This window comes from Eleutherodactylus coqui, chromosome 13 (assembly GCF_035609145.1).
Source record: "Eleutherodactylus coqui strain aEleCoq1 chromosome 13, aEleCoq1.hap1, whole genome shotgun sequence".
Taxonomy (NCBI): domain Eukaryota; kingdom Metazoa; phylum Chordata; class Amphibia; order Anura; family Eleutherodactylidae; genus Eleutherodactylus; species Eleutherodactylus coqui.
The window spans coordinates 42,523,510-42,546,395 of record NC_089849.1 but is presented as its reverse complement, the minus strand read 5'-3'; the positions used below and the strand labels follow the sequence as shown (position 1 = coordinate 42,546,395).

The 22,886-nt window shown below is 44.1% G+C and overlaps 1 protein-coding gene across 1 annotated transcript in view; it reads right to left on the bottom strand.

The window, feature by feature from the left end:
• The window catches only part of STAC2 (SH3 and cysteine rich domain 2), a 62,346-nt gene that overhangs the window by 19,933 nt on the left and 19,527 nt on the right, over positions 1-22,886 (bottom strand). The window contains exons 2-6 of the mRNA XM_066588113.1: positions 19,810-20,113; positions 14,932-15,029; positions 8,497-8,578; positions 3,438-3,553; positions 3,211-3,283 (exon numbers count right to left, since the gene is read on the bottom strand). Of these exons, the coding sequence (XP_066444210.1) occupies positions 3,211-3,283; positions 3,438-3,553; positions 8,497-8,578; positions 14,932-15,029; positions 19,810-20,113 (673 nt within the window). The remainder of the gene's footprint in view (positions 1-3,210; positions 3,284-3,437; positions 3,554-8,496; positions 8,579-14,931; positions 15,030-19,809; positions 20,114-22,886) is intronic.

Below are 22,886 nucleotides of genomic sequence, written 5' to 3'. Positions count from 1 at the left end.
GTATACTACTGTTAGGTAATGTATTGTTTTGTGTGTTTTTTTAAATGCAGCTAAGGCTTATATTAGGGAGAAATGGTAGGACTTCCTACCATTAAAGTTGCAGCGCACTGCGCAAAAACTGCGGGTTTTATGCGATGCAACACAAAGGAAGGCTCCATGGGGAAACATGGGCTACAAAACATTGCAAATTTCGGTAATATTCAGCGTGCTGTCATTTTTTTTCTCGCAATGTAGCAGCCTACAAAACCTCGCTAATATGAAGGAACCCATAGAAAAGCATGGGCTTCATATACATGCGATTTGTATCACTGTCACATTGCGAGAAAATTGCACAATTTTGTCGCCCGTGTCAAAGTGGTTCTAAAAGTAGTATTTATTTGTATATGTTAATACTTAATGGGGCTACTTTTGGTCCTAATGTCATTGGATACTCTCCGTGGCATACTTTCTACTAACGTCTGATACACTTCACCTGGTATTTCCCTCCATTCATCCTGCAAATGTCTGACGAGTTCTCCCAAAGAAGATGGATTGACCCATCTGCAATGGTACAAAGAGCTTCATAATTGGACAGTTGAGCAATGGAAGAACGTTCTATGGAGTGATGAATCATGCTACTCCATCTTGAAATAACATGGACATACCTCAGTGTGGAGGACGCCTGGGGGATCCCTTTTGCTTGAGTGTGTTATGCCAACAGTTAAGTACGGCGCAGGTTCCGTTATAGTCTTGGGATGTTTTATTTGGCATGGTCTCAGTCCGTTAGTTGTAGTGACAAGAACCATGAATACAGAGGGGTACCTTTACATTCTTTACAATAATGTGCTGCCAACAATGTGGTAATACTCTGGGACTGGTCAGCAACACTTGCAACAAAACAATGCACCTTGTCACATGGAGAACAGGACAAGTCCCAGAAGATTGGAAAAGGGCAAATGTTGCCCCTAGCTTCAAAAAAGGGAAGCTCCAGGAAACTACAGGCCTGTGAGCCTGACTTTTATACGGGAAAGATCTTTGAACAAATTATTAAACAGCATGTATGCAAGTACTTGGATGCAAATGGAGTAATTAACAATAGCCAGCATGGGTTTGTAACAAACAAGTCATGCCAGACTAATCTAATTTCCTTCTATGATAGTATCACTGACTGGGTTGATCAGGGAAATGCAGTGCATATAGTTTTTCTTGACCTTAGGAAGGCATTTGACAAAGTATCTCATACTATACTTATTGAAAAAATGACCAAATATGGGATTGACAAGGCAACTGTTAAGTAGATTCACAACTGGCTGAGTGATCGTACTCAAAGAGTGGTCATAAATGGCTGCACATCCAAGTGGAAGAATGTATCAAATGGGGTACCACAAGGCTCTGTCCTGGGCCCAGTGTTGTTCAACATATTTATAAATGATCTTGAGAAGGGAATTGATGGGAAACTGATCAAATTTGCTGATGACACAAAGCTAGGAGGATTAGCTAACACTAGGGAAGAGAGAGAGCGTATTCAAAAATAAAAGCTTGCACAGTGGGCAGCGACTAACAGAATGGTATTTAACAAGGAAAAATGCAAAGTCCTACATCTGGGCAAGAAAAATGAAAAAGGCACATACAGAATGGGAGGAATTGAGCTAAGTAGCAGCACATGTGAAAAAGACTTGGGTATACTAATAGATCATAGACTGAACATGAGTCAACTATGTGATGCAGCAGCCAAAAAAGCAAACACCAATTCTGGGATGTATTAAGAGAAGCATAGAGTCTAGGTCACGTGAGGTCATTATCCCCCTCTACTCTTCCTTAGTCAGACCTCATCTGGAATACTGTGTCCAGTTCTGGGCACCCCACTTTATTCTCACTGCAGTGGCCAGGCTTGGTATTACATGCAAAGATCCCATTCATTTCAATCGGACTTTTGGGGCGAGCACCCACTGGCGTTTGCGTTTTCCACGGGAAAAAAACGCAGCGTTTTCGCCGCGTTTCCCGCGATTTTTCTGCGCGTTTTTCGCGGCGTTTTCACGGCTTTTCCATTAATTTCCATTGACTTTCATGGGTGCATTAGGAGAAAAATAAGGACACATATGCAACTGACAGTTCCTATGTTAAAAACGCAAACGCAACGCAAAAAAAACGCCAGTGGACAGGAACACATGTTATCTCTATGCCTGTGCAGGAAAAACGCAAAACGCAGGTAAAAAAACGCCAGTGGGTGCTCGCCCTTAGCCTGCCATACAAACCAGACCACTGCAGTGGGTACTAAACTATCTGCTTCCTGCAGGAATCAGCACAGTATGCAAGTAAATTGACCTAGAGAACAGCTGAATGGTGGGGGTTCTGGGCAACAGAACTGTCCAATCTTCTAGTGGTGACCAATCCTGAGGATAGGCCATCAATAATTTACAACTGTACAACTACTTTAACATATGGCAATAAATACTACTTTTGATTCTTGCTCAGTTGTCCAATTACTTTTGGTAGGATAGTGTATTCTGTCAGAATACCCCATACACATGAACACTAAGTTTGCCAAAGATTCATGTGTTTTACATAGGCAGAGGGGAGAAAGCGTCTACAAAAACTGTCTTCTATTTACCAGGGAGAACGAAAGGATCAGGTGTTAAAATTTAACTTCTTTACCCCGACATAATCTGTCTTATACCACCCAGCACCTGGGGCAAATGCTTTGCCACAGAGGTGTAACTTGAAGATTCGGGTCCCCAATGCGAAAGCTGCAACAGGGCTCCCAACTATAATGCTTTGTTGATAGTACTGGGCTTCCTATATGGAGAAGAGGGGCCTTATGGGCCCCTAAGGTTTCTGGGCCTGGGTGCAACCGCATCCCCTTTAGTTACGCCTCTGCTTCGCCAGCCTCCTTACTACATATCTTTGTGGCAATGATGATCAGCATTAGGGCTCTTTCACACGGGGAGCTAGGTGTGCGAAAATCACATGCTTAAAAAAACACACACGGCTATTAGAACAAATGGTTTCTTATGGGAACGTTCATCTTAATGTTCCCATAGGAAACCATTGGTTCTAAAAGTGATTTTTGCGTGCCTAGCTCCTTGTGTGAAAGAGCCCTTAAGTGTACCAATTAGTCCAAATGTTGTAGGATTAATGCAAGTGTACGTCTATTCATCATTCTGGTTGTATCTTCACAGACCCATCCGGTAAATTGTCCCATTTATGGCCCACTTGTGTGTCCTTTCTCACCTGGGTGACTTGGACTCTCCTCGCTGCTTTGGATGCTGCCCTCTGGATCATCTGTCCTCTCTTCTTTTTCACTCTGCAAGAAACATTGACGTCTAGTGAAGCGACAATGACAAAATCTATGATCAGCGCTTGCCTCCATATACACCTGTTATTATTTAGAATGCGGCTTCTGCAAGCATCAATCATCTCTGCCAGGAAGGTTTGCTTCTGCTTTACCGTTCACTTACCAGGCTGCGGGTGGGGGATTCAGACACGCTGCTGCACGTCGAACGATTTAAATGTTTTAGAGCGGTTCCATAGCGCAGCGTCTCGTACACGGGATCGACCCTACCTCTCGGAGCAGCTATTCAGGAAGGGAGGGAGAGACAGAAAACTGATGAGCAAGAGTCTTACCGAGAGAAAAACAGGTCTATTAAGAAGTGAGAAATCTATACACAAAGAGAATAACAAATGGAGCGGTGGGCAGACAATGGCAATGACATCAGACAACAGCGCATGTATCCTATCCACAGAACAAAGGTCTTCAGAGGCTCTCGGTAAACGCATCCTTTCATTACCAACAATGATAAGACCAACAACGTTTTGCTATGTGGACAGATAAAAGCATTCCTAATAGAAATGCAAGCGCAGTACCCTCATCCATATGTATTCAAGCATAGAGAATGGAGAGACGCGTGCTGTCACGGCACGGCCGTCCCACCGTAGGTCAATGGAAAAATTCCAACTCTGCGTCTCCAAAGCCCACTTGCAGTAAATTGATATGAAAGACTCAGGGTTAGTGACAGCACCCAACAAAACCGGTCCAGTGCCATCAAGGAGGCATTCTGTATTCCCAATAATGCACCGCAAGTTAAAGTGACCCTCCGGTTTTTAGACAAAATTCTGTCCTGGGGCAAAGGGGTATATTACTTGTATATGTTCTTCTCCTATCCACCAGTTTCGGGATCTGTTTTTGGCCGTCTAAGATAGCAGAAGCAATTTTTTATCTACTCAATGGACACTGTTCTCTGATTGCTCAGTGCGGATCACATGAACAGCTCTGGCCAATCAGGGAGAAGGCATAGCGCATTAGTAGTCTAACACTACCAATACACTGTGGGGATTAAGTAGCCTGAAGATTTCTTTGGCCATCTTGGATGGTCGAAAATAGGACTCGGGACTGGTAGATTAGAGGAACATTAGAGAGGAACAACTGCAGGTAATATGCCGCCTCCTCACCCTCCCGTTCCAGGACAGAATATTGTCTAGAGAACAGAGGGTTGTTTTAAAGTTTAAGAAGAAAGAAGTCGAGGTCATAAAAGAAAGATTGATGAGGGTCGGATCCTTATGATTCTCACTGATGCATTTTTGGCAACTATTTCCCTTGCCTTGACATAGCTGGGAATTTAAAGTAATCTAATGCCTTCTGCAGTGAAATGTGCCAAATTTATCAAGAAGCACATGCTTCTTAACATATTTGGCGCATCTCTGGTCGTTGTGTGGGTCAGAAATTCAAATCAGTTCCAGCTGTGAGCAACAGTAGATTTGTGCCTAATATTATACTAGTTTCTAACATAATTTCTAGTAAATTTGTCAAGCTGTGGGTGGTTTTGCCGCTACTACTTCCACCCTTAGAAAAGCAGCTAAGACAGCAGAAAAAACTACAAAAAGTTGCACATTTTTGCAAGGGTACAGCCTCTTTATGCAAAAATTCTGGCATATGGCTCTTCTTAAAGGGGTCATGCCAAGAATACAAATCACATCAGACATTGTTAGGAACATCATAGAGTGAGACCCTCCTCTTAGAACCCCTCTCTATGAGGAGGAATTGGTGGACTTTAAGAGGTCCTTGTATGACAGGATAGCCATTCGTCTGGATTTCCCAGCAAAATCAGCAGCTTATTTTGGGGGTGCCAGGAGCAAAACAAGGGGCAATCAACTGTATATCCAATATGCTACATACTGATTGGTTTGCCTCTGGTGGACAGAGATAAAAGATAAAATTTTTGCTACCTGAAGCCACCACTAGAGGGCTCTTACAGTATGCAGTAAACTCTCCTAAGCTCCCTCTAGTGGTGGTTGTGGGAAGTAGGGCTTTAGGTTATATAAAGCACTTTATGAGAAAAAAAAACCTCTGACAGCTATAAAGATATATAAAAACAATCAGAACAGAATCTTTAGCCAAAAAATTGTAAGATTAGAAAAGGTGGGCATTCAGTTAAAGAGCTTGCTGGAGTTGGAGACAATTTTTTTTAAATGGATCCAAATCTGTTAAAAATATAGAAGCAATGGTCATCCAACCTGTCCTCTAACCCAGTAATCAAGTGCGGTAGCCACGTGGTCCTCCCTGTCTTTGTTTAAAAATGGCTACCACCTGAGCGCTGCCACTAATCATAGAGGCAGCAGTGGTAAGATACTAACATAATACCATGGTATGTTAGGCCGAAAAAAGACATAGGTCCATCTAGTTCAGCCGCCTGCAATGTTGATCCATAGGAAGGCAAAAAAAACCCAATGAGGTACAAGCCAATCTTCCTCATTTAAGGGAAAACAATTCCCTCCTGACTCCAAACCTGCAATCGGAATAATCCCCAGATCACCGACCATTCTGAAGTAATCAGTGACTATAACATGCAATATTATTACTCTCCAGAAAGACTTCCTGTAGGGTGGGCTTTAAACAGGATTTTACATAAAGACAAACCCCTTCCCCTTTCTGTTTTTTATTATCCATTCTGAACAAATTGTAACCCTGTAAATTCACCACCCAATCACAATTTTCATCCAACCAGGTCTCCGTTATTCCCACTATGTTTTAGTTTTCCTTGGACATTATTACTTCCAGTTTGTCAACTTTGTTGGCCAGATTTCTAGCATTTGTCACCACACAGTTTAGAAGGTCTTGGTTATTTTTAATTGTAAGTGTATCCCTAATAACTATTCTGCCAGTTCTAACTGTACTAACTCCTCCCACCGCTCCAGCTTCATTTCCATTACTTAGTCCCAGGTCACTGTCTACACTATTTTCACTGTCTACCTCTATCTCTCTGGTTGCTATCCTAGTTTAAACACTCAACCAACCTTTCAGCCATCTTCTACCCCAGCAGAGCTGTACCCTTCCTATCGAGGTGCAGACCATCCTTACGGTAGAACTAATTGTCAACAGGAAAGTCAGCCCAGTTCTCTAGGAACTCAACACCCTCCTACCTACACCAACTCTTCAGCCACTTGTTTACCTCCCTAATCTCCTGCTGCCTTTCTGAGCATGTGGTACAGGTAGTATTTCAAAAAATACTACTTTGGAGGTCCTCATGCTAAGTTTACAGCCTTGTTCCCTAAAATCACTTTTAAGGGCTTTAAGGGCTTTCCACCTACCTCGAACCTTGTCATTGGTACCAATGTACACCATGAACACTGGATCCTCAACAGCCCCTCCCAGTAGTCTGCCAATCCAATCCACAATATAGTCCAGGAAAATAAAGAACCTTGGCAGCATCAAGTGGTGCAAATAGCGGTAGTCTGTTTATTCTCCCATAATGCACAAACAAGCCATGTTTCTACTGGTGTGGTCTTTTTCCAACCCACAATATGTCAAACCCGAGTGCCCGGAAGACAACACACCATTTGACAATCCCGGTCTTTGTGGCAGATTGCCCTGTCTGTCCCCCTAATAATTTAGTCTACTACTACCAGAACCTGTTTAGCCTTTCCTGTGCTCCTATTTCCCTGGTGGTCAGAGTTCATGTCATACTGCAGCAGTGCTAATCCTGTAATGGCATCCCCCTCATCTGACAACTTTGCAAACTTGGTGATCATCCTGCCCTTCCAAACTATCATCCACCCCTACATCTACCCCAGCGAGTGTCTATTTGGTGAGCAGCAAACTCCTTTCCATGATGCCAATGAATCTCAGTGTTGCAAGCTGCGCATTTAGATCCAGGATCTGAGCTTCCAAATGTGTAATACGCTCACATCTCCAAAGTAGTATGCACCCTCAAACGGCTATTCAAGAATTGCAAACATGACACAAGACGTACACTGGATGGCGTTGTCGATCATGGAGCACATTCTAAATAGGGATCGTATAGATAGATTAGAAAAAAAGTTATATATGAAAAATTCAAATAAATAAGCAGTAATTAAATAAAAGTTACGCTTCCAAAGTACCTGAATCCAAAGTCACTAATCCTATGTCACACACTTAAGACACAGTACACTTAGAATACAGCTCGCACGCTCACATATGTTTAGTTTATATAGCACTTATCTGTGATATTTATGCTCCTCCTCTGTTTGGTCACATGCTGTTCTCCAAGCATCACCACTTAGATGCTGAGAGCCGTGATGCCAGGAGAATGGTACCTGATCGCTGCAGCAATCGAGTGGTAGTCATTCCAAAATAAAGACTGGGAAGACAGTGGGACTGTACCACTGGATTGTCAGGAGTGAGCATGGGTAAGGACGCTGCTTTCATTGCTTGGTTAGATTTGGATCCATTTAAAAAATCGTTTCAAACCCCTTTGACCACTTCCTGACCAGAGCCTTTACCCCCCGTCCTTACGATATATGAGCCACCTTGACATTCATCATCTATGGGCAGTAAGGAGCTAGTTAAGGTCTTCCTGCTCTCAGGGGCCATGTTTAGTGTTGTTTTACATCAAGACCTTTAGGAGAAGATAATATTAAAAGTTTTGAAAAGTCTTTTGGGACTGGCTGCTGATATTACCCTGAGCTGAGGTTACTTAGTAGGGGACTATACTGCAGCCATCTCCCTACAGGGACCTGACTTTGAGAGATTTATTAACTAGATCATACTCATCTGTATTGCCTGACTGCTGCTTGGACAACCCTGATACATCTTCATGGCACTTAAGGGTGTTGAAAGAACTCTTTGGCTCGACTAGACACACAAAAATTCTATTATTGGCAGACACGTATCTCCCTCAGAAAATATCATTCAGAGTTTGCAGTTAAAAATACAACAACTGGTAGCAAAGAAAACCCACAAAAGAATACAACACATGTCCAATGACCTCCACAATTGTTCTTTCAGCATCCATCACTACATAAAAACGCCTCTGGCACTTTCCACAATTTCTCTGAAAGTTCCAACCAAAGTAACCTTTCATGGGCAGGCAGCAATTTTCTGCTCCAGCAAGCACAATTTTACCAGCACTCTATAGTCAGAATAGTGAGTTACTTCCCATGCCAACATGAAATATTATGGCGCATCTTACAAACCGCCGTTAGAATTGCTGACGAGGCTGTCCATCATACGTAATGTTAAAGATACAGATTATGGCTTACCAGGTACTGGAGACTCCTTGGGGCTGGAAAGGGGCTCATGGATTAGGAGAGGAGAACTGAAATTCCGCCGAAAAGATGTAGACTGTGGAAACAATGGGGAGATTTATCATTACTGCCCATACTGGGCAGGCAGGAGATGTGCCAAATTTATCAAAGGGGCTCGAGCTACATGATAGATCTGGTGCATTTTGCTAGACACGTTGGGCTCTCCCAGTTGGTTGGCTTACATTAGACCAATTTTTCGCACCAAAATGTTTTGCTAGGCTAGGGATGAGCGAGTATACTCGCTAAGGCACTATTCGCTCGAGTAATGTGCCTTAGCCGAGTATCTCCCAGCTAGTTCCGAAAGATTCGGGTGCCGGCACGGAGCGGGGAGCTGCGGGGGAGAGCAGGGAGCAACAGAGGGGAGATCTCTCTCTCCCCTGCTCCCCGCTGCAACTCACCTGTCAGCTGCAGCGGCCCCCGAATCTTTAGGGACGAGCGGGGAGATACTCGGCTAAGGCACGTTACTCGAGCGAGTAGTGCCTTAGTGAGTATACTCCCTCATCCCTAAATGTGGCACATTTTAAGACTATATAGGACACTCTTTTTCTAGATACCCTTTAAGATTTTCTATTGGGGAGCAAAAAGTATCTAAAACACATATTAAATCTGACATAAGGCATATGTGCTAATTTTTTTGCACTAAATGCCCCAGAATTCTGACACATTTTGTTTAAACTAGAATAGAAATGTCATATATATGTCAATCAATCCATTTATCCATTTAGTCGTGTCCAACTCTCAGTGACCTTATAGGTGAACATTCTCCATGCTTCCTTGTCAAGCACTGCTTCTTTTAACCGCTTGATCCACATATTGGTATCCATTTCGATGGTGTCAAGCCAGTTCATTTTATTTATATACAGTATAATAAATAAATCGAGCCCCTAGAAGGAGTTGTTGGAATAGATTGGAACTTTCCATGTGTGATTGTAACGTTGATATTAGTGAATACAATATCAGAGAAAGAGGATAATTTGTTGCAGAAAACTAAACACTTGCAGGGAGGCTCTAGTACCCTGTTGTACCGCCTCTAGCTTACATGCAGGATGTGATACCAGCGGGCATGGAGGCTCTAGTTGACTGTTGGGCTGCTTCTATCTTGGATACAAGATGTGATAGAGGCGGGCATGGAGGCTCTCGTACCCTGTTGTACCACCTCTAGATTGTATACAAGATGTGATAGTGGCAGGCATGGAAGCTCTAGTATCCTGTTGTATCACCTCTAGCTTGGATACAAGATGTGATACGGCTGGGCATGAAGCCTCTAGTTGACTGTTGGGCCGCTTCTATCTTTGATACAAGATGTGATACGGGTGGGCATGGAGGCTCTAGTACCCTGTTGTACCGCCTCTAGCTTACATGCAAGATGTGATACCGGCAGGCATGGAGGCTCTAGTTGACTGTTGGGCCACTTCTATCTTGGATACAAGATGTGATAGAGGCGGGCATGGAGGCTCTCGTACCCTGTTGTACCACCTCTAGATTGTATACAAGATGTGATAGTGGCAGGCATGGAAGCTCTAGTATCCTGTTGTATCACCTCTAGCTTGGATACAAGATGTGATACGGGCAAGCATGGAGGCTCTAGTACCATGTTGGGTTACCTCTAGCTTGAATGTAAGATGCAATATGGGTGGGCATGGAGGCATACTGTTTCCGCATGGTATCCTGCAGCATATTGGCCCACATTTGCTGTAACTGAGTCTCTAGAGCGTGCAAACTCGTAGGTTGTTGAACTTAGCATCCTAGATTGTCCCATACATGTTCTATTGGCAATAAATCTGGTGATTGGGCTGTCATGGAAGTGTAACAATGTTGTGGAGACATTCCTGTGACTCCCTTGTGTTTGCAGCCGAGCATTATCCTGCTGGAAAATGCCTCCTGGAAGCTGCCCTGAGAGGAACACATGTGGCTTCAGGATGTCCTGAACATATCGCTGAGCTGTCATTGTCCCTCGTACCACAACTAGGGGTGACTGACTGTTACATGTAATGTCCCCCCAGACCATGACACCAGCAGAGTAGGGCAGTGTGCCGCTCCACAGCAAAGGCAGGATTAAGGAAGGCAGTTACCCCAATGTCTCCAAATATGAACATGGCTGTCGTCAGTGCCCAAACTAAACCTGGATTTGTCATTGAATACAACCTGATTCCACTTTGTAGCATCCAGTTTCATTGTTCACAACATCACTGCAAACAGAGGTGATGGTGGGTATCAAAGGCAGTACATATAATGGGTGCTGTGAGAAGAAATGTCCTTCAGCCAAGCACTTGGAAATGGCTCCGACAGACAGAGGCCTGTAACGATGGCACACCTGTCTCTGGATGGCAAACAACAAAATAGTTGGAGCTGCTTGTGCAGCGATCAGACAATCCTCTCTACTGCTGGTCTGTCAAGGGCGTCCTGAGCCCAGTCACCTTGTGTGTGTGCCCTCACCCATCCACTGGTCCCAGCACATCTTAACAGTCTGGTTAGAATAGTTCACGTGTCAGGCACTTCGTCGACATGATCATCTAGGTTCTCGCATTCCAATAATGCACCCACTCTCAAATTCTGCTAACGTCTTAGTGACCACCCATATATGTTTTCAAGTCTTGGGTGTCCGGGCTTTAATCTACAGGGCCGTAAAAACATGCTTGCCCTGTAGAGTCGGAGAGCCCAGGAAGTTTAAAATCTCCCTGCTCCGAGCTGTCAAACATAGCCGAGAGCAGGGAGATGTCACCGGGGGCGGTCCCTGGTCACGTGATCCCCGTTATCCAATGGATTACAGTGATCATGTAAAGTAAAAAAAAGTTATAAAAGTTGACGTTTAATCTCCCCTCACCGATTCGATCAGTGAGGGGAGATGAAACTTCGCATTTGAACCCCGATGCGATTCTCCTCCACGGACCTTTTCTGGCTTCTACACATGCACACGTCGGCAGAATGACGGAAACATGCACAGGAGCCAGGGGGAGGGCCTGGGAAATGTAAAATCTCCTTGCTCCTTGCTACCACGGTCGCCGAGAGCCTGGAGCAGTGATCAGAGGCCTTGAAGAGTGGTCCCCGCTCACGTGATAAAAAGGTAGCGATCTACCTTAGACTGGTCTCACACGACCGGATAGAAATTGCGGATTCCGCATGTATTTGATCTGCGGCAATACACGAATCAATCAAATGCATTGGACTACACAATTCCGACCTGCTAATGTGAGTGGAATTACGTAATCCACTCACAGAAAACAGAATGCAGCAGGTTCTTTTGTACGGCGGATATCCGCAACATAGAGCCCATTGTGCACTATGGTCGTGGATATTCCCGCAGCCCATACGCAACTACGATGTGTACGAGCTGTGGGTACCCATGTCATCCCTTAGCGACGGCGCAGGAAATATAAACAAACAAGAAGTCCCCAGGAACTGCGCATGAATGCCTGTGTGAGTACGCAGTTATGTGCAGTACATTATGCTGTCGTATGAAGGGTCACGCTCGGGCTCACAGCTGGGATCCGCTGCGGGCCTCCGAAAGCAGATTCCACATACGGCCGTGTGAGCCTGGCATTATTCAGACCACTACCTGTAATACGTAATTTACAAGAAGTCCCTGGGAACACTCGCTTGCTGAGCATCCTCTGTTTGAGACCGCCGCACCTTAGCAAGCTTACAAAGCCTCACAGAGGGCTACTTATTACACCCCATCACTGAGGCCAAGAAATACCCCCCCCCCCCCCCCAAAAGGTGTTGGGTTTGCAGCAAGCATTGGGAGGAGAAGAGATACCTGATTTTATTACTCCATATGCCCATCTCAACCAGACCTCTGTAATTACCCCTGAGTGGGTTAGGGGGGGGGGGTATTTAAGAGAGCCAATTTTCTGCACAAGTGAGCAACGGGGCCTGGAAGTTATTCAGCTGTGCCCTGAAATCCAGTGGATGTTCCATTTTGGGGTGCAAATCTTCATTCATATGTGTGCTGTACCAAAAAAACAGTTTTTAAAATGACACAATTGCCATGAAAATCGTTATTTTTTCCTTCTGCTTTGCTTAGATTCATTGAAAAACTGTGGGGTCAAAATACACAGTACACCCCTAGATGTATTTGTTAAGGGATCTAGTTTTCAAAGTGGAGTCCTTTGTGGGGGTTCTCCATCGTTTTGGCCGCTCAAGGACTCTACAAGTGGGCAATGGGGCCTAAAATGCCTTCAAGCAAAATGTCTCTTCTGAATGCCACCGGCTGCTCCTTTTATTTTGGGCTCCGTTGTGCATACGGACATAAGATTAGGGCCACAATGGGTATGTTTCTGAACACAGGACAAACGGGGGGGATCCATTTTGGGGTGCAAATCCTCATTTTCATGTGCACTATAGAAAATAAATCTGTCTTTAAAATGACGCATTTACAAATGAAAAAAAAATCTCCTCTAAATTCCATTAATTCCTGAAAATAAACTGTGGGGTCAAAATACTTATGACACCCCTCAGTGAATACATTAAGGGGTATATTTCTTAAAATGGGGTCATTTGTGGGGGTATCTATCATTCTGATACCTATGAGCCTTTGCAATCATGGCTCGGTGCAGGAAAGCAAAATGTTCCTCAAAATGTTAATAATTAATGTTAAATTTGCACGTCTCCTAAATAGTTGTTTTTTTAAAAAAGTTTTTCCAATATGCTTCCAGAATAAAGTAAATAGATGGAAAAAATATATCTTATCAAAATTGTGCAGTATGTTTGCATATATTTAACATATTGTAATTGAAAATGTAAAAAATGACAATTTTTTCAAAAATTTCCAATTCTGGTACTTTTAATAAATATACACAAATTCTATCGGTCTATTTTTACCACCTAAATGTAGTACATAATGTGGCAAAAAAGAACGTCAGCATTACTTGGAAATGTAAAACCTTTAGGGAATTATTCTATGTTAAAGTGACATGTCAGATTTCCAAAATTTGGTTGGTCATTAAGGTGCAAACAGGCTTGGTCACTAAGGGGTTAACTGGGTGAAATCTCTTTGATTGCATCTTATAAGTATCTAGTCTAGGTGAACAAGCTCTACACAAGTGGAAGAGGAGGTCCGCTACACAAAAGTAGACTCTGAGAGCCTTTTTATAGGCTAAGGAGGGAATGACTGTCAGGGCCTCAGGTGGCAAGACCGTTCATCTAATCACGCCACAACTCTAATCATTTGCATACCTGTCTGCTGAGATGTAACTGCATGCTGAGTTTTGCAGCAAAACCATAACTCCTTCTAGGGTCTTGACTTTTTTTATGACAATGAGTATGTATGTGTATATGTATATATATATATATATATATATATATATATATATATATATATATATATATATATGTATGTATAAAAAATGGGGTTATTCAAAAAGAGTTTTTTTATTATGACATACTAGTAACTTCCATTTTTCCCCACATCGCAGTGCCTGTGGCGGCACAGTTCATGGTGTGTATTTGGAAGTACTGGAAGTATTTGGGGAGGTGAGAGGAGCACTTGCATGGGCTGAAACCAGCTGCTGATTTTGACACTGTTTTGGATGTGAAAATGATACAGATTTTGTCGTGAAATTTTTAGCTGCGGAAAATCCGCAACATGTCCGCTACCTGTGATCATTTTCTTATGGTCCCTCAGGTACGTATGCATATGCAACCAAGTGCAAGAAATTTTCTGTGTCACTCATAAATTTGCTTGTGATGAGGCGGCTGTTTTTGGAATCAATGCCGGAATTCACGTTGCACTTTAACAATGAATTCACACTTAGCAAACTAAAACACACAGAACTATTTCTCCAGTGGTGTCGCCATTTTCCTATAAACTGTAAACAAGAAACAGCGCTGCTTTGTGGCAGAAAATGGAACTTACTGGTATGTCATAAAAACTTTGAATATTCCAGCTTTAGTGTGTACCTGTCTCTTGTAATTTGTTTGTAAGTAAAAACCCAAATCTGCTCCTTCTTTTTGAATAACCCTGTAAAAGGCCATTTAGATGCAATGACGATCGCTCAAAATTCGGTCAAACGCCAGTTTGAGCGATCATTTTGCATAAACTCTTAAGTAGCTACTCAGCAACTTAAGAGTTTATTTGCGTGCAAATGAAGCCTTTCGCTGAATGCCAATAACAGCTTGAGGTCTGTTATCTGCATTCAGCGTGCGGTCCCAATAAGACACATCGCTGAGTTCAAGCTAGCTTGACGTCAGCGATGAACGAATAGTGCACGAAAAGTACACAATGGGCACACGTTTGGTCACAGTGGTTATTGCTCAAAAGATGGCTTTTGAACAAATTTTGAGCGATAATCGTTGTGTCTAAATGGGCCTTTAAACATACAGTATATTTACTTATACAGAGCGCCACTATGATTTGAAAAAAGGATAGACAGGTAGATTCTAGTAACTTACAGTCTTCCCTAGACATTGCTGGTGAGACACCTCCTCGGAGCACCACAGATGGACCCCAATCTTACACATCTTGCAGCGCAGTCCCTGCTTGGAGTTACCTGCACATGGTGGAGAAAAAGCAAAATTACCTAAATAACATGAAAACTGCAAGTCAAAAGCATGTAGAGTACATTTTTAACTAGTAAGTTCAGTCAAAATTGCTGCTAATTGGGGCATCAAATCAGAAGAAAAAATAGTTGGACACTCTCATGGGAACCAACTATGTCACCCAAGAAGCAATATCAACTTGGTGCCTGCCTTGCATATGATGTTGAGGAACGTGACAGAGATACTGGATATAGATATGAGGTGCATTCAACTGCTATTGTCTCTTTTTTTTTCTTGGGATAGGAACCGATATGAAACATGGAACATGTTTTAGAAGACACGGCCATTCTTTGAGGATGAGTGAGGCAGATGGCGGCATCGCCAGTGCACAGAACTCTATGACAGCGGCTGGATATAGAAGCATTTTCAATACGTAAAATTGTGACTTCATGTTCCAAGAACAGCGAGTAATCATCAGTTTTCTTCACTTGTGTGGAATGACACATCAACATTCATTGAGTTGAGTTAGGTTTCATGGATGTGAAAAATGTGTGTTCATGGTTTAAACAGTTCGAACATCGTATAGGAAGGAACCAAAGGAGCCTCGGCTACTTACCAGCCGGTGTAACAACATGAGTGCACGAGTGGAGCAAGTGGTTATGGAGGATTGCCGATTGACTGTGAAAGAAACTGCCTGCGAAGTCAGCATTTCCGTAAGATCTGTGTGAAGACCTGAAGATGTGGAAAGTTGATCTGGTTCGGTGCCACAAATGTTGACTGCGTGGCAATGTATCAGGAGCTCTTGACATGTGATGATGGCATGAATGGTGTCTTCATTCCATCAATTGTTGCAATTAATGAAATGTGGATGAAGGATGATCTCTGTGGTCGCATGTTTTCGAATTGTGCCACTCTTGCATCAGAAATTCTACAGTGGGCAAGACGAACCCCTAAAGAAGCTGTCACAGTAGCCATGGAATCATGGCATCGATGTTGTGAAAAATGTGTACACCAAGAGGGAAATTAGAAGAGACAATCATTTCAGTTTTCTGGGGTAAGTAGTTTTTTAGAAAAAAAATAGGAGATCTTAGAACTTGAATGCACGTCATATGAAACAGATAAAGAGAAGTTTGGGTTATTTATCTCAATGATAATACCTAACAGCGTAGCATTAAACTGTACCGCATCACTATTTCCCTCATTCTTCTTCTGTGTATGCCCTCATAATCAAAAATATATACCCCTCCCAGGCTTTTCAGACATGGAAATAGAGCAAGTTCTGAAACCCTCTATGCTTCAATATCTGAGCAAAGCAACTAGAGTCACACAAGAGCCATGAAATCCACTTTGGTAGATTTGCTGTGAAGCCTCTATATTTCTGCGGCTTCAGATCTCGCAGCAGAATGCATTGTTCAAGGGCTGTTCAGTAGGAAACATTTCACAAGTTGCTACTATGGGCTTTGTTGTAAGAGAATCTTGTAAATTGGAAAACTTCGGAAGCCGTCTTCAATTACGGCACAATGACACGAATGGGGACTCTCTAGACACGACCCCCGCTGTAGGTCAGATGCAGCCCCTATTACTGCTGGCTGCCATTGTCACCTCGGTAATCTTGTCCTCAAGCAGGACTAGTTGGTCTTTTTGTTTTTTTCCCTTTTGTTCTGACCCTTCTTCCTCCTGGCATTTCCCACTGTCTGGTGTTATCTGAAATGGACAGCCTAGCTCATTTTGATAGCTTTCAAAACAACATGCCAGATGTGCCATTTGTAGGCGCTGACTACATTTTCTATCTGTGTTGTCTTGTACACAGTTCTTTAGCAAGAGGAATCTTTTTGAAATCTGCCCATTACATATTGTAATCATTAACACGTTATTGGCCATTGTGACCAAAAAATGTTCTTAAAGCAAATGTAGAACTTGGTTAAAATTTAAAAAAAAAAGTAAAATCAGATAGTGAAACCTTTTTCCATTTTTGTAATCTTTTTATTTTTTAATGGCAGATTTTTTATTCTGTTGTCTGTACATGGCTATTGAGGCGGTCATCTTTGCTGAGCTGTAGTTAACAGCATGACATGCTTTACAGCAGCCTCATGGGCCATAGACACAATGGGCAGGAGGGGACACATTGCGAAAGTGTTGTGGGCATGCTCTGTGACCTGTGCAGAGAGAGGGAGGAGGTGAGCTGTGATCATCACCTTTTACGATGCATTCCCTTTGCATTCCCTGTAAGGGCGCCCACCCACTGGCGATTTTTTTTCTTTGCGTTTTTTCTGCAGAGCAATTAGAATTGAATGTACTCCTGTCCACTGGCGTTTTGCGTTGCGTTGCGTTGCGTTTTTTAACATAGGAACTGTCAGTTGCATATGTGTCCTTATTTTTCTCCTAATGCACCCATGAAAGTCAATGGAAATTAATGGAAAAGCCGCGAAAACGCAGCGTTTTTCACGCACGAAAATCGCAAACGCCAGTGGGTGGGCGCCCTTAAGGGGTATTTTCATAACCACAGACATAACCACTCTGGGATCAGCACCAATCTGCAGGCTGAACCAGAGCCCAGCCAAACGGGGCAAGATCGGTGCGGGTCTCATTTATGCCACATCCTCTGGCTATGCTATAAATGTCTTCAATGTGAAAACTCATTTGATTTTGCTTATCTTAAGGTATGTATAGCACCCACATACCTATATCGACGTATGTCTGTATAGGATGAGGATAACTGCAGAAGTTGCCACTTCTCCTACCACAATGCTGATCCTATTGTTTTCAGCAAGATCAACTGTAATATATGTAAGGGGATGGGGGGGGGGGGGGGGCGGGGGTTCGGACATTTGCTTGCTGGGGAAAATGTCATCTGACAGGTCCGATTCTGTTACATTCTGCCTCGCTAAAATGTGTCAGAGATATCTGGCTGTGACTCAAACTTCCCATTCCCTTAGGCTCAATATGCACATTGGACCAAATGGAGGAGGGGGGGGGGGGGGGGGGTCTTTATGGGCTTTAGAAGGATCACCTCTGTTTTTGTGGCATTGCTTTTTTTATCCCCAAATCTGTGTCTGTTTTATATTGAACGCTGGTATGTTAATTCTTAAACATCAATTTACAGCTTATATATTGATCATCTACTATATGTTACAGTCTGCAGCCGCAGCACGCATCCTGCACTTCTTCTCTGCAGACACCCTGTTCTTGCGTCTGCTAACAGCAACCCAAAGGAGACTTGCGCCGCTGCACTCTTAAAGGTCTAGCTCGTACCTTACAAAATCCGTCCTTGCCAATCATGTACTAGCTCTGGCTACTTTATATTAGGCATCCTCCCCGAGTTTGTGACCTTTTGGTCTTGCTTAAGGTGCTATTCAAGTATGGTCTGATTCTCTGGTTCCTGACTGGCTATTCCTGACTATGTTCCTGTCTCTGCTTCTCAGCCCACCTCATTATATTGACTACGGTTCTGCCTGCCCTGACCTTTAGCCTATTATATCATGTTGAACTTGCTCTGTGTGTCCTGACCTCAGCCTATTCCAAGTTCTGCTGTTTGGACAGACCTGGATTGTCTGGCTGTGCTTTTGTTCACACCCTTCAGTACTGTGCTTTGGTCTGTAGTAGTGTCAGCTGCCACATTAGTGGGACTCCTTCCAGAGGAATGGCCTGGGGATGCTGCAGTGAAGCCCTTATCCCGATTGGTAGGGTTAAAGGATGAAGACCAGGATAGCTTAGGTGTGTCGCCTCTGGTTTTTTGCCCTAAAGGGGCCTTGTGTGGTGCAGAGTGTTAAGGCAGCAGTATGCAGTCTAAAGCTCTCGCTCATGACCTGAAGGTTGCGAGCTCAATCCCTGCATGGTTCAGATAGCTGGCTCAAGGTTGACTTAGCTTTCAGATGTCAGTAAAATGAGTATCCAGCTTGCTGGAGATTAATAAATAAATTACCTGAAAGCACTACAGAATAAGTTGGCGCTATACAAATAACAAGTCCCACTTTCCCTCCTACTCCAAACCACTGCATGGCAATGTGGATCTATGTCTGCTGATCCTGACACTATAGATGGGTAATTATGTAAATATCCTACATTCACAATTCTGATTGTTGGAATGAAAATGTTTTTTGCTCCATCAGGTCAATGCCTCGAGTGGATTTTTGCAGAGCTAAATAAATTGTGTACATTAAACCAGAGAGTAATGCAGAGAGATTTCAGCTCTAAAGCCTATAGAATTGTGAATGCAGACTATACCACAGGAGTCAATAAAATCAGAATGAAGACCTGACGAATTTCTCATTGAGAGATGTCCTAATTAGCTTCAGGAAGGTCTAGTAAAGTGGAATTTCACTATGGGACACTTGTACATCTATAGGGCCTGGCATGCGTCATCCGTGTCCTTTTAATAGCATAGGTTTTTTTTTTGTTTCCGTAGATCGCATTCCATTCCATGAAGCCTCAATATCTTTCTTGAAGACAAGTGGTAGTGAAGTGTTGTGCAATCAAGGAGGCCGTGATTCTTCAAGGAAATGCTTCTCAAGTGTGAGTTGTTGTTTTTTTTCATTACATTGTTCGGAGTATTTGTTGTATCTTTGGTTATAATCAGCTGTTAATGATCTTCATGGCTCTTCATCAATCTGCTGTCAATGTGGTAGGTGATATCAATATGGGAAAGGGGAAATCTAGGCCTTAGACCCCCCCAGACAGTTGATACAAACAGTTCCTTCCAATGGGAATATCCTCCCTCTCCATGGTGATCATTGATCCATCAAGCAACACACACTGAAAAATATAGTAATTGTTAAGACGATAGTAACTCACCAACAATGATCTGGTGGCACAGATGGCAGGGACACTGCTTCTTGAAGACATGGTCGTGAAAGCTGTGGGTACGGACCGGCTGTAAAAGGGATAGGGGTTTGTGATGTTGGTGAGGGGATTGGTCAGCCTGTGGCGGGGACTCGGTTGGAACAGGTGGTGGGGAAGGAGGTGGCGGTGGCATAGGTGGACTGAGAAGAACATCCGAAGGAATCTTCATTTCACTGTTGGTCTTCGGAAAGAAGTTCTCAACGCTTTTACTTCGAAGGATAGTCTTTAAGGAGATTGAACGGCGAAATCTCTGGAGCTGAGGAGGGAATTAAGAATTATTATGAGATTGGCAACAAAATGGAACATTGTTAGCAAAAGCAATTTCCCTCTTGAGTACTCAAGTCTGGTGTTGTGTGACAATGTGACATTGGCTTTTTTTTTGCCTCTCAGGGGGGTCACGGAGCACTCAGGACAAGCTAATGTTCAGATGAAAAGTGACAGGCCCTGCGGACTGGTGGTTGGGCATAGAGTGGGCAAGGGGAATATGACCAGTGCCAAGAGCAAAGCAATGACAGCAACATCGCACGTCAGAGAACAAGAGAAGAGGGTGGACAAAGGAAGGAAAGAGAAAATAGAATGAAGTGCAGAATGAAGAAACGTATTAGTAGATGAGAGTAGAGTGGAGGACTCTGCAAGGAGAAGAAGGCCATAGGGGACTATGATAACAAACAATCTCCGTAAATCATATACAGAGACTGAAATAACAGATGCAGAGGCATAAGTTAAAGCAACCCTCTGGTTTCAAGACAAATTTCTGTCTCAGGACACAAGAAGGAGGGAGGTATATTAACCGGAATTTGTTCTTCTTTGCCTCCCTTTTGCCCGCTGATTCTGTGGCCTATTTTTGCCTGTCCAATATGGCCGCAGGCACTATCATCTATCTAATGCACACTGTGCACTGCTGTCTGATTAGTCAATGCAGATCACATGAGCAGCTCTGGCCAATCAGAGAGCAGGTATAGTGTATAAGGTAGTCTTACACTTATGATGCACTGCAGGAATTAGGCAGTCTAAAAATGCTGTTGGCCATCTTAGATTGCTGAAAATGTGACCTGGAACTGGCGATTCAGAGGAATGGCAGAGAACAACTACAGGTAATACACCCCCCGACTACTCGGGTCATGGGACAGAATTTGATCCGGAAACCAGAAAGTCACTCTAAAGCTTCTGGGCACCAAGGCAAAATCTAAAAATATGGCTCCTTACCTACATTTATAATACTGTTTTTAGCTCCTAAACAGCAGTAGGGTTTTTGGAACACCTTCAGGCACCAAGCTCCCAGTTCCACTGTTACCACTACACTCCATATAAAGTAGGAGTGTAGTACACAGAATGGCTTGTAGGGGGCTATAGACAGGCATTCTGGTATCAGAAGTGAGAGAAAACACCTGTGGGTGTGTCAGGAAGCAACATAAAGGATCAGTTCCTGCCACACTCAGGTGGAAGTTGACAGGTCTGAAAGAGCTGCAAGCCAGAGGGCCATTTGGGACCAGTGAAAGCTCCAAGTCTGTCAGGGAGGACACCCATAGACTCTCACCATGGTGTGGTACTGACAAATGAACTTTGTTGCTGTTATGGCCTTGTGTGCTATATATGGAATAAATGCTGGCAGGCGCCAGATTTAAACAGAATCCAAGTCTCCGAACCTTTTGTGTACATGTGGTGCCCATTCTGGACAGAAAGATGGCGATCCTGTAGGTGAGTGACCCCCGACTTGCCATAATAGCTATACCTTTGTGAGCAAGTACACAATATCAGGTGGTGGTGCAACACAGTTTCAGGATTGCGCGGAGATGACAGGCAGAGGACGCACATTTTTACAGGAGTATAACTTTACTCCCCGCATGCATAACAAACAGTATTTCTCTCTTTAGGAGGGTTTGTGTTACTTTAATGTTGCATGATAAACTGGAAGCATAACTCTCTCACTTAGGGCGAGCACCCACTGGCGTTTTTTTACCTGCGTTTTGCGTTTTGCGTTTTGCGTTTTTCCTGCACAGGCATAGAGATAACATGTGTTCCTGTCCACTGGCGTTTTTTTTGCATTGCGTTTGCGTTTTTAACATAGGAACTGTCAGTTGCATATGTGTCCTTATTGTTCTCCATGGAAATTAATGGCAAAGCCGCGAAAACGCCGCGAAAACGCCGCGGAAAACGCGCGGAAAAACCGCGGGACACGCGGCGAAAACGCTGCGTTTTTTCCCCGCGGGAAACGCAAACGCCAGTGGGTGCTCGCCCTTAGGCCGCCTGCAGACGAGCGGGTCGGATCCGGCGGCGAGAATTCTCGCCGCGGGACCCGACCCGAGTGCCTGCAGAGGGCAGCGCATACTCACCCGCGCCCGGCGGCCCCGACTCTTTCATGTGCCGGCTGCCGGGCAGCTCGCGCATGCGCAGACCGGAGCCGGCGGCCGGGTGAGTGACGTATAAGTGCGAGGCTCTGCGAGCCCCGCACAAAAATAGGGCATGCAGCGGTTTGTTTGCCGCGCGACATTTCGCGCGGCCAAACCGCGGCCGTCTGCATAGGAGTGCGTATTGTAATGCACTCCTATGCAGGCTTTGAGCGGCGGAAATCCCGCGGGAAATACCGCCGCGGGATTTCCGCCCGTGTGCAGGCGGTAGGGCGCCAACCCAGTTGCGTTTTTTCACGCGTTATAGGTTGCTATTTTTCATGCCATATGGGCTCCTGCATACTTGCGTTTTTTTCACGCGTTATAGCTTGCCTTTTTTTCATGCTATATTGCTGCTTTTTTTTCACGCGATTGTCAATGGGACTTTCTAATGTTAGGCCGCCTGCAGACGAGCGGGTCAGATCCGGCAGCGAGAATTCTCGCCACGGGACCCGACCCGAGAGCCTGCAGAGACGAGCGCGTACTCACCCGCGCCTGGCGGCCCCGACTCTTTCATGTGCCGGCTGCGGCGCAGCCGGCGCATGCGCAGACCGGAGCCGGCGGCCGGGTGAGTGCGTGCCCCGCACAAAAATAGGACATGCCGCGGTTTGTTTGCCGCGCGAGATTTCGCGCGGCCAAACC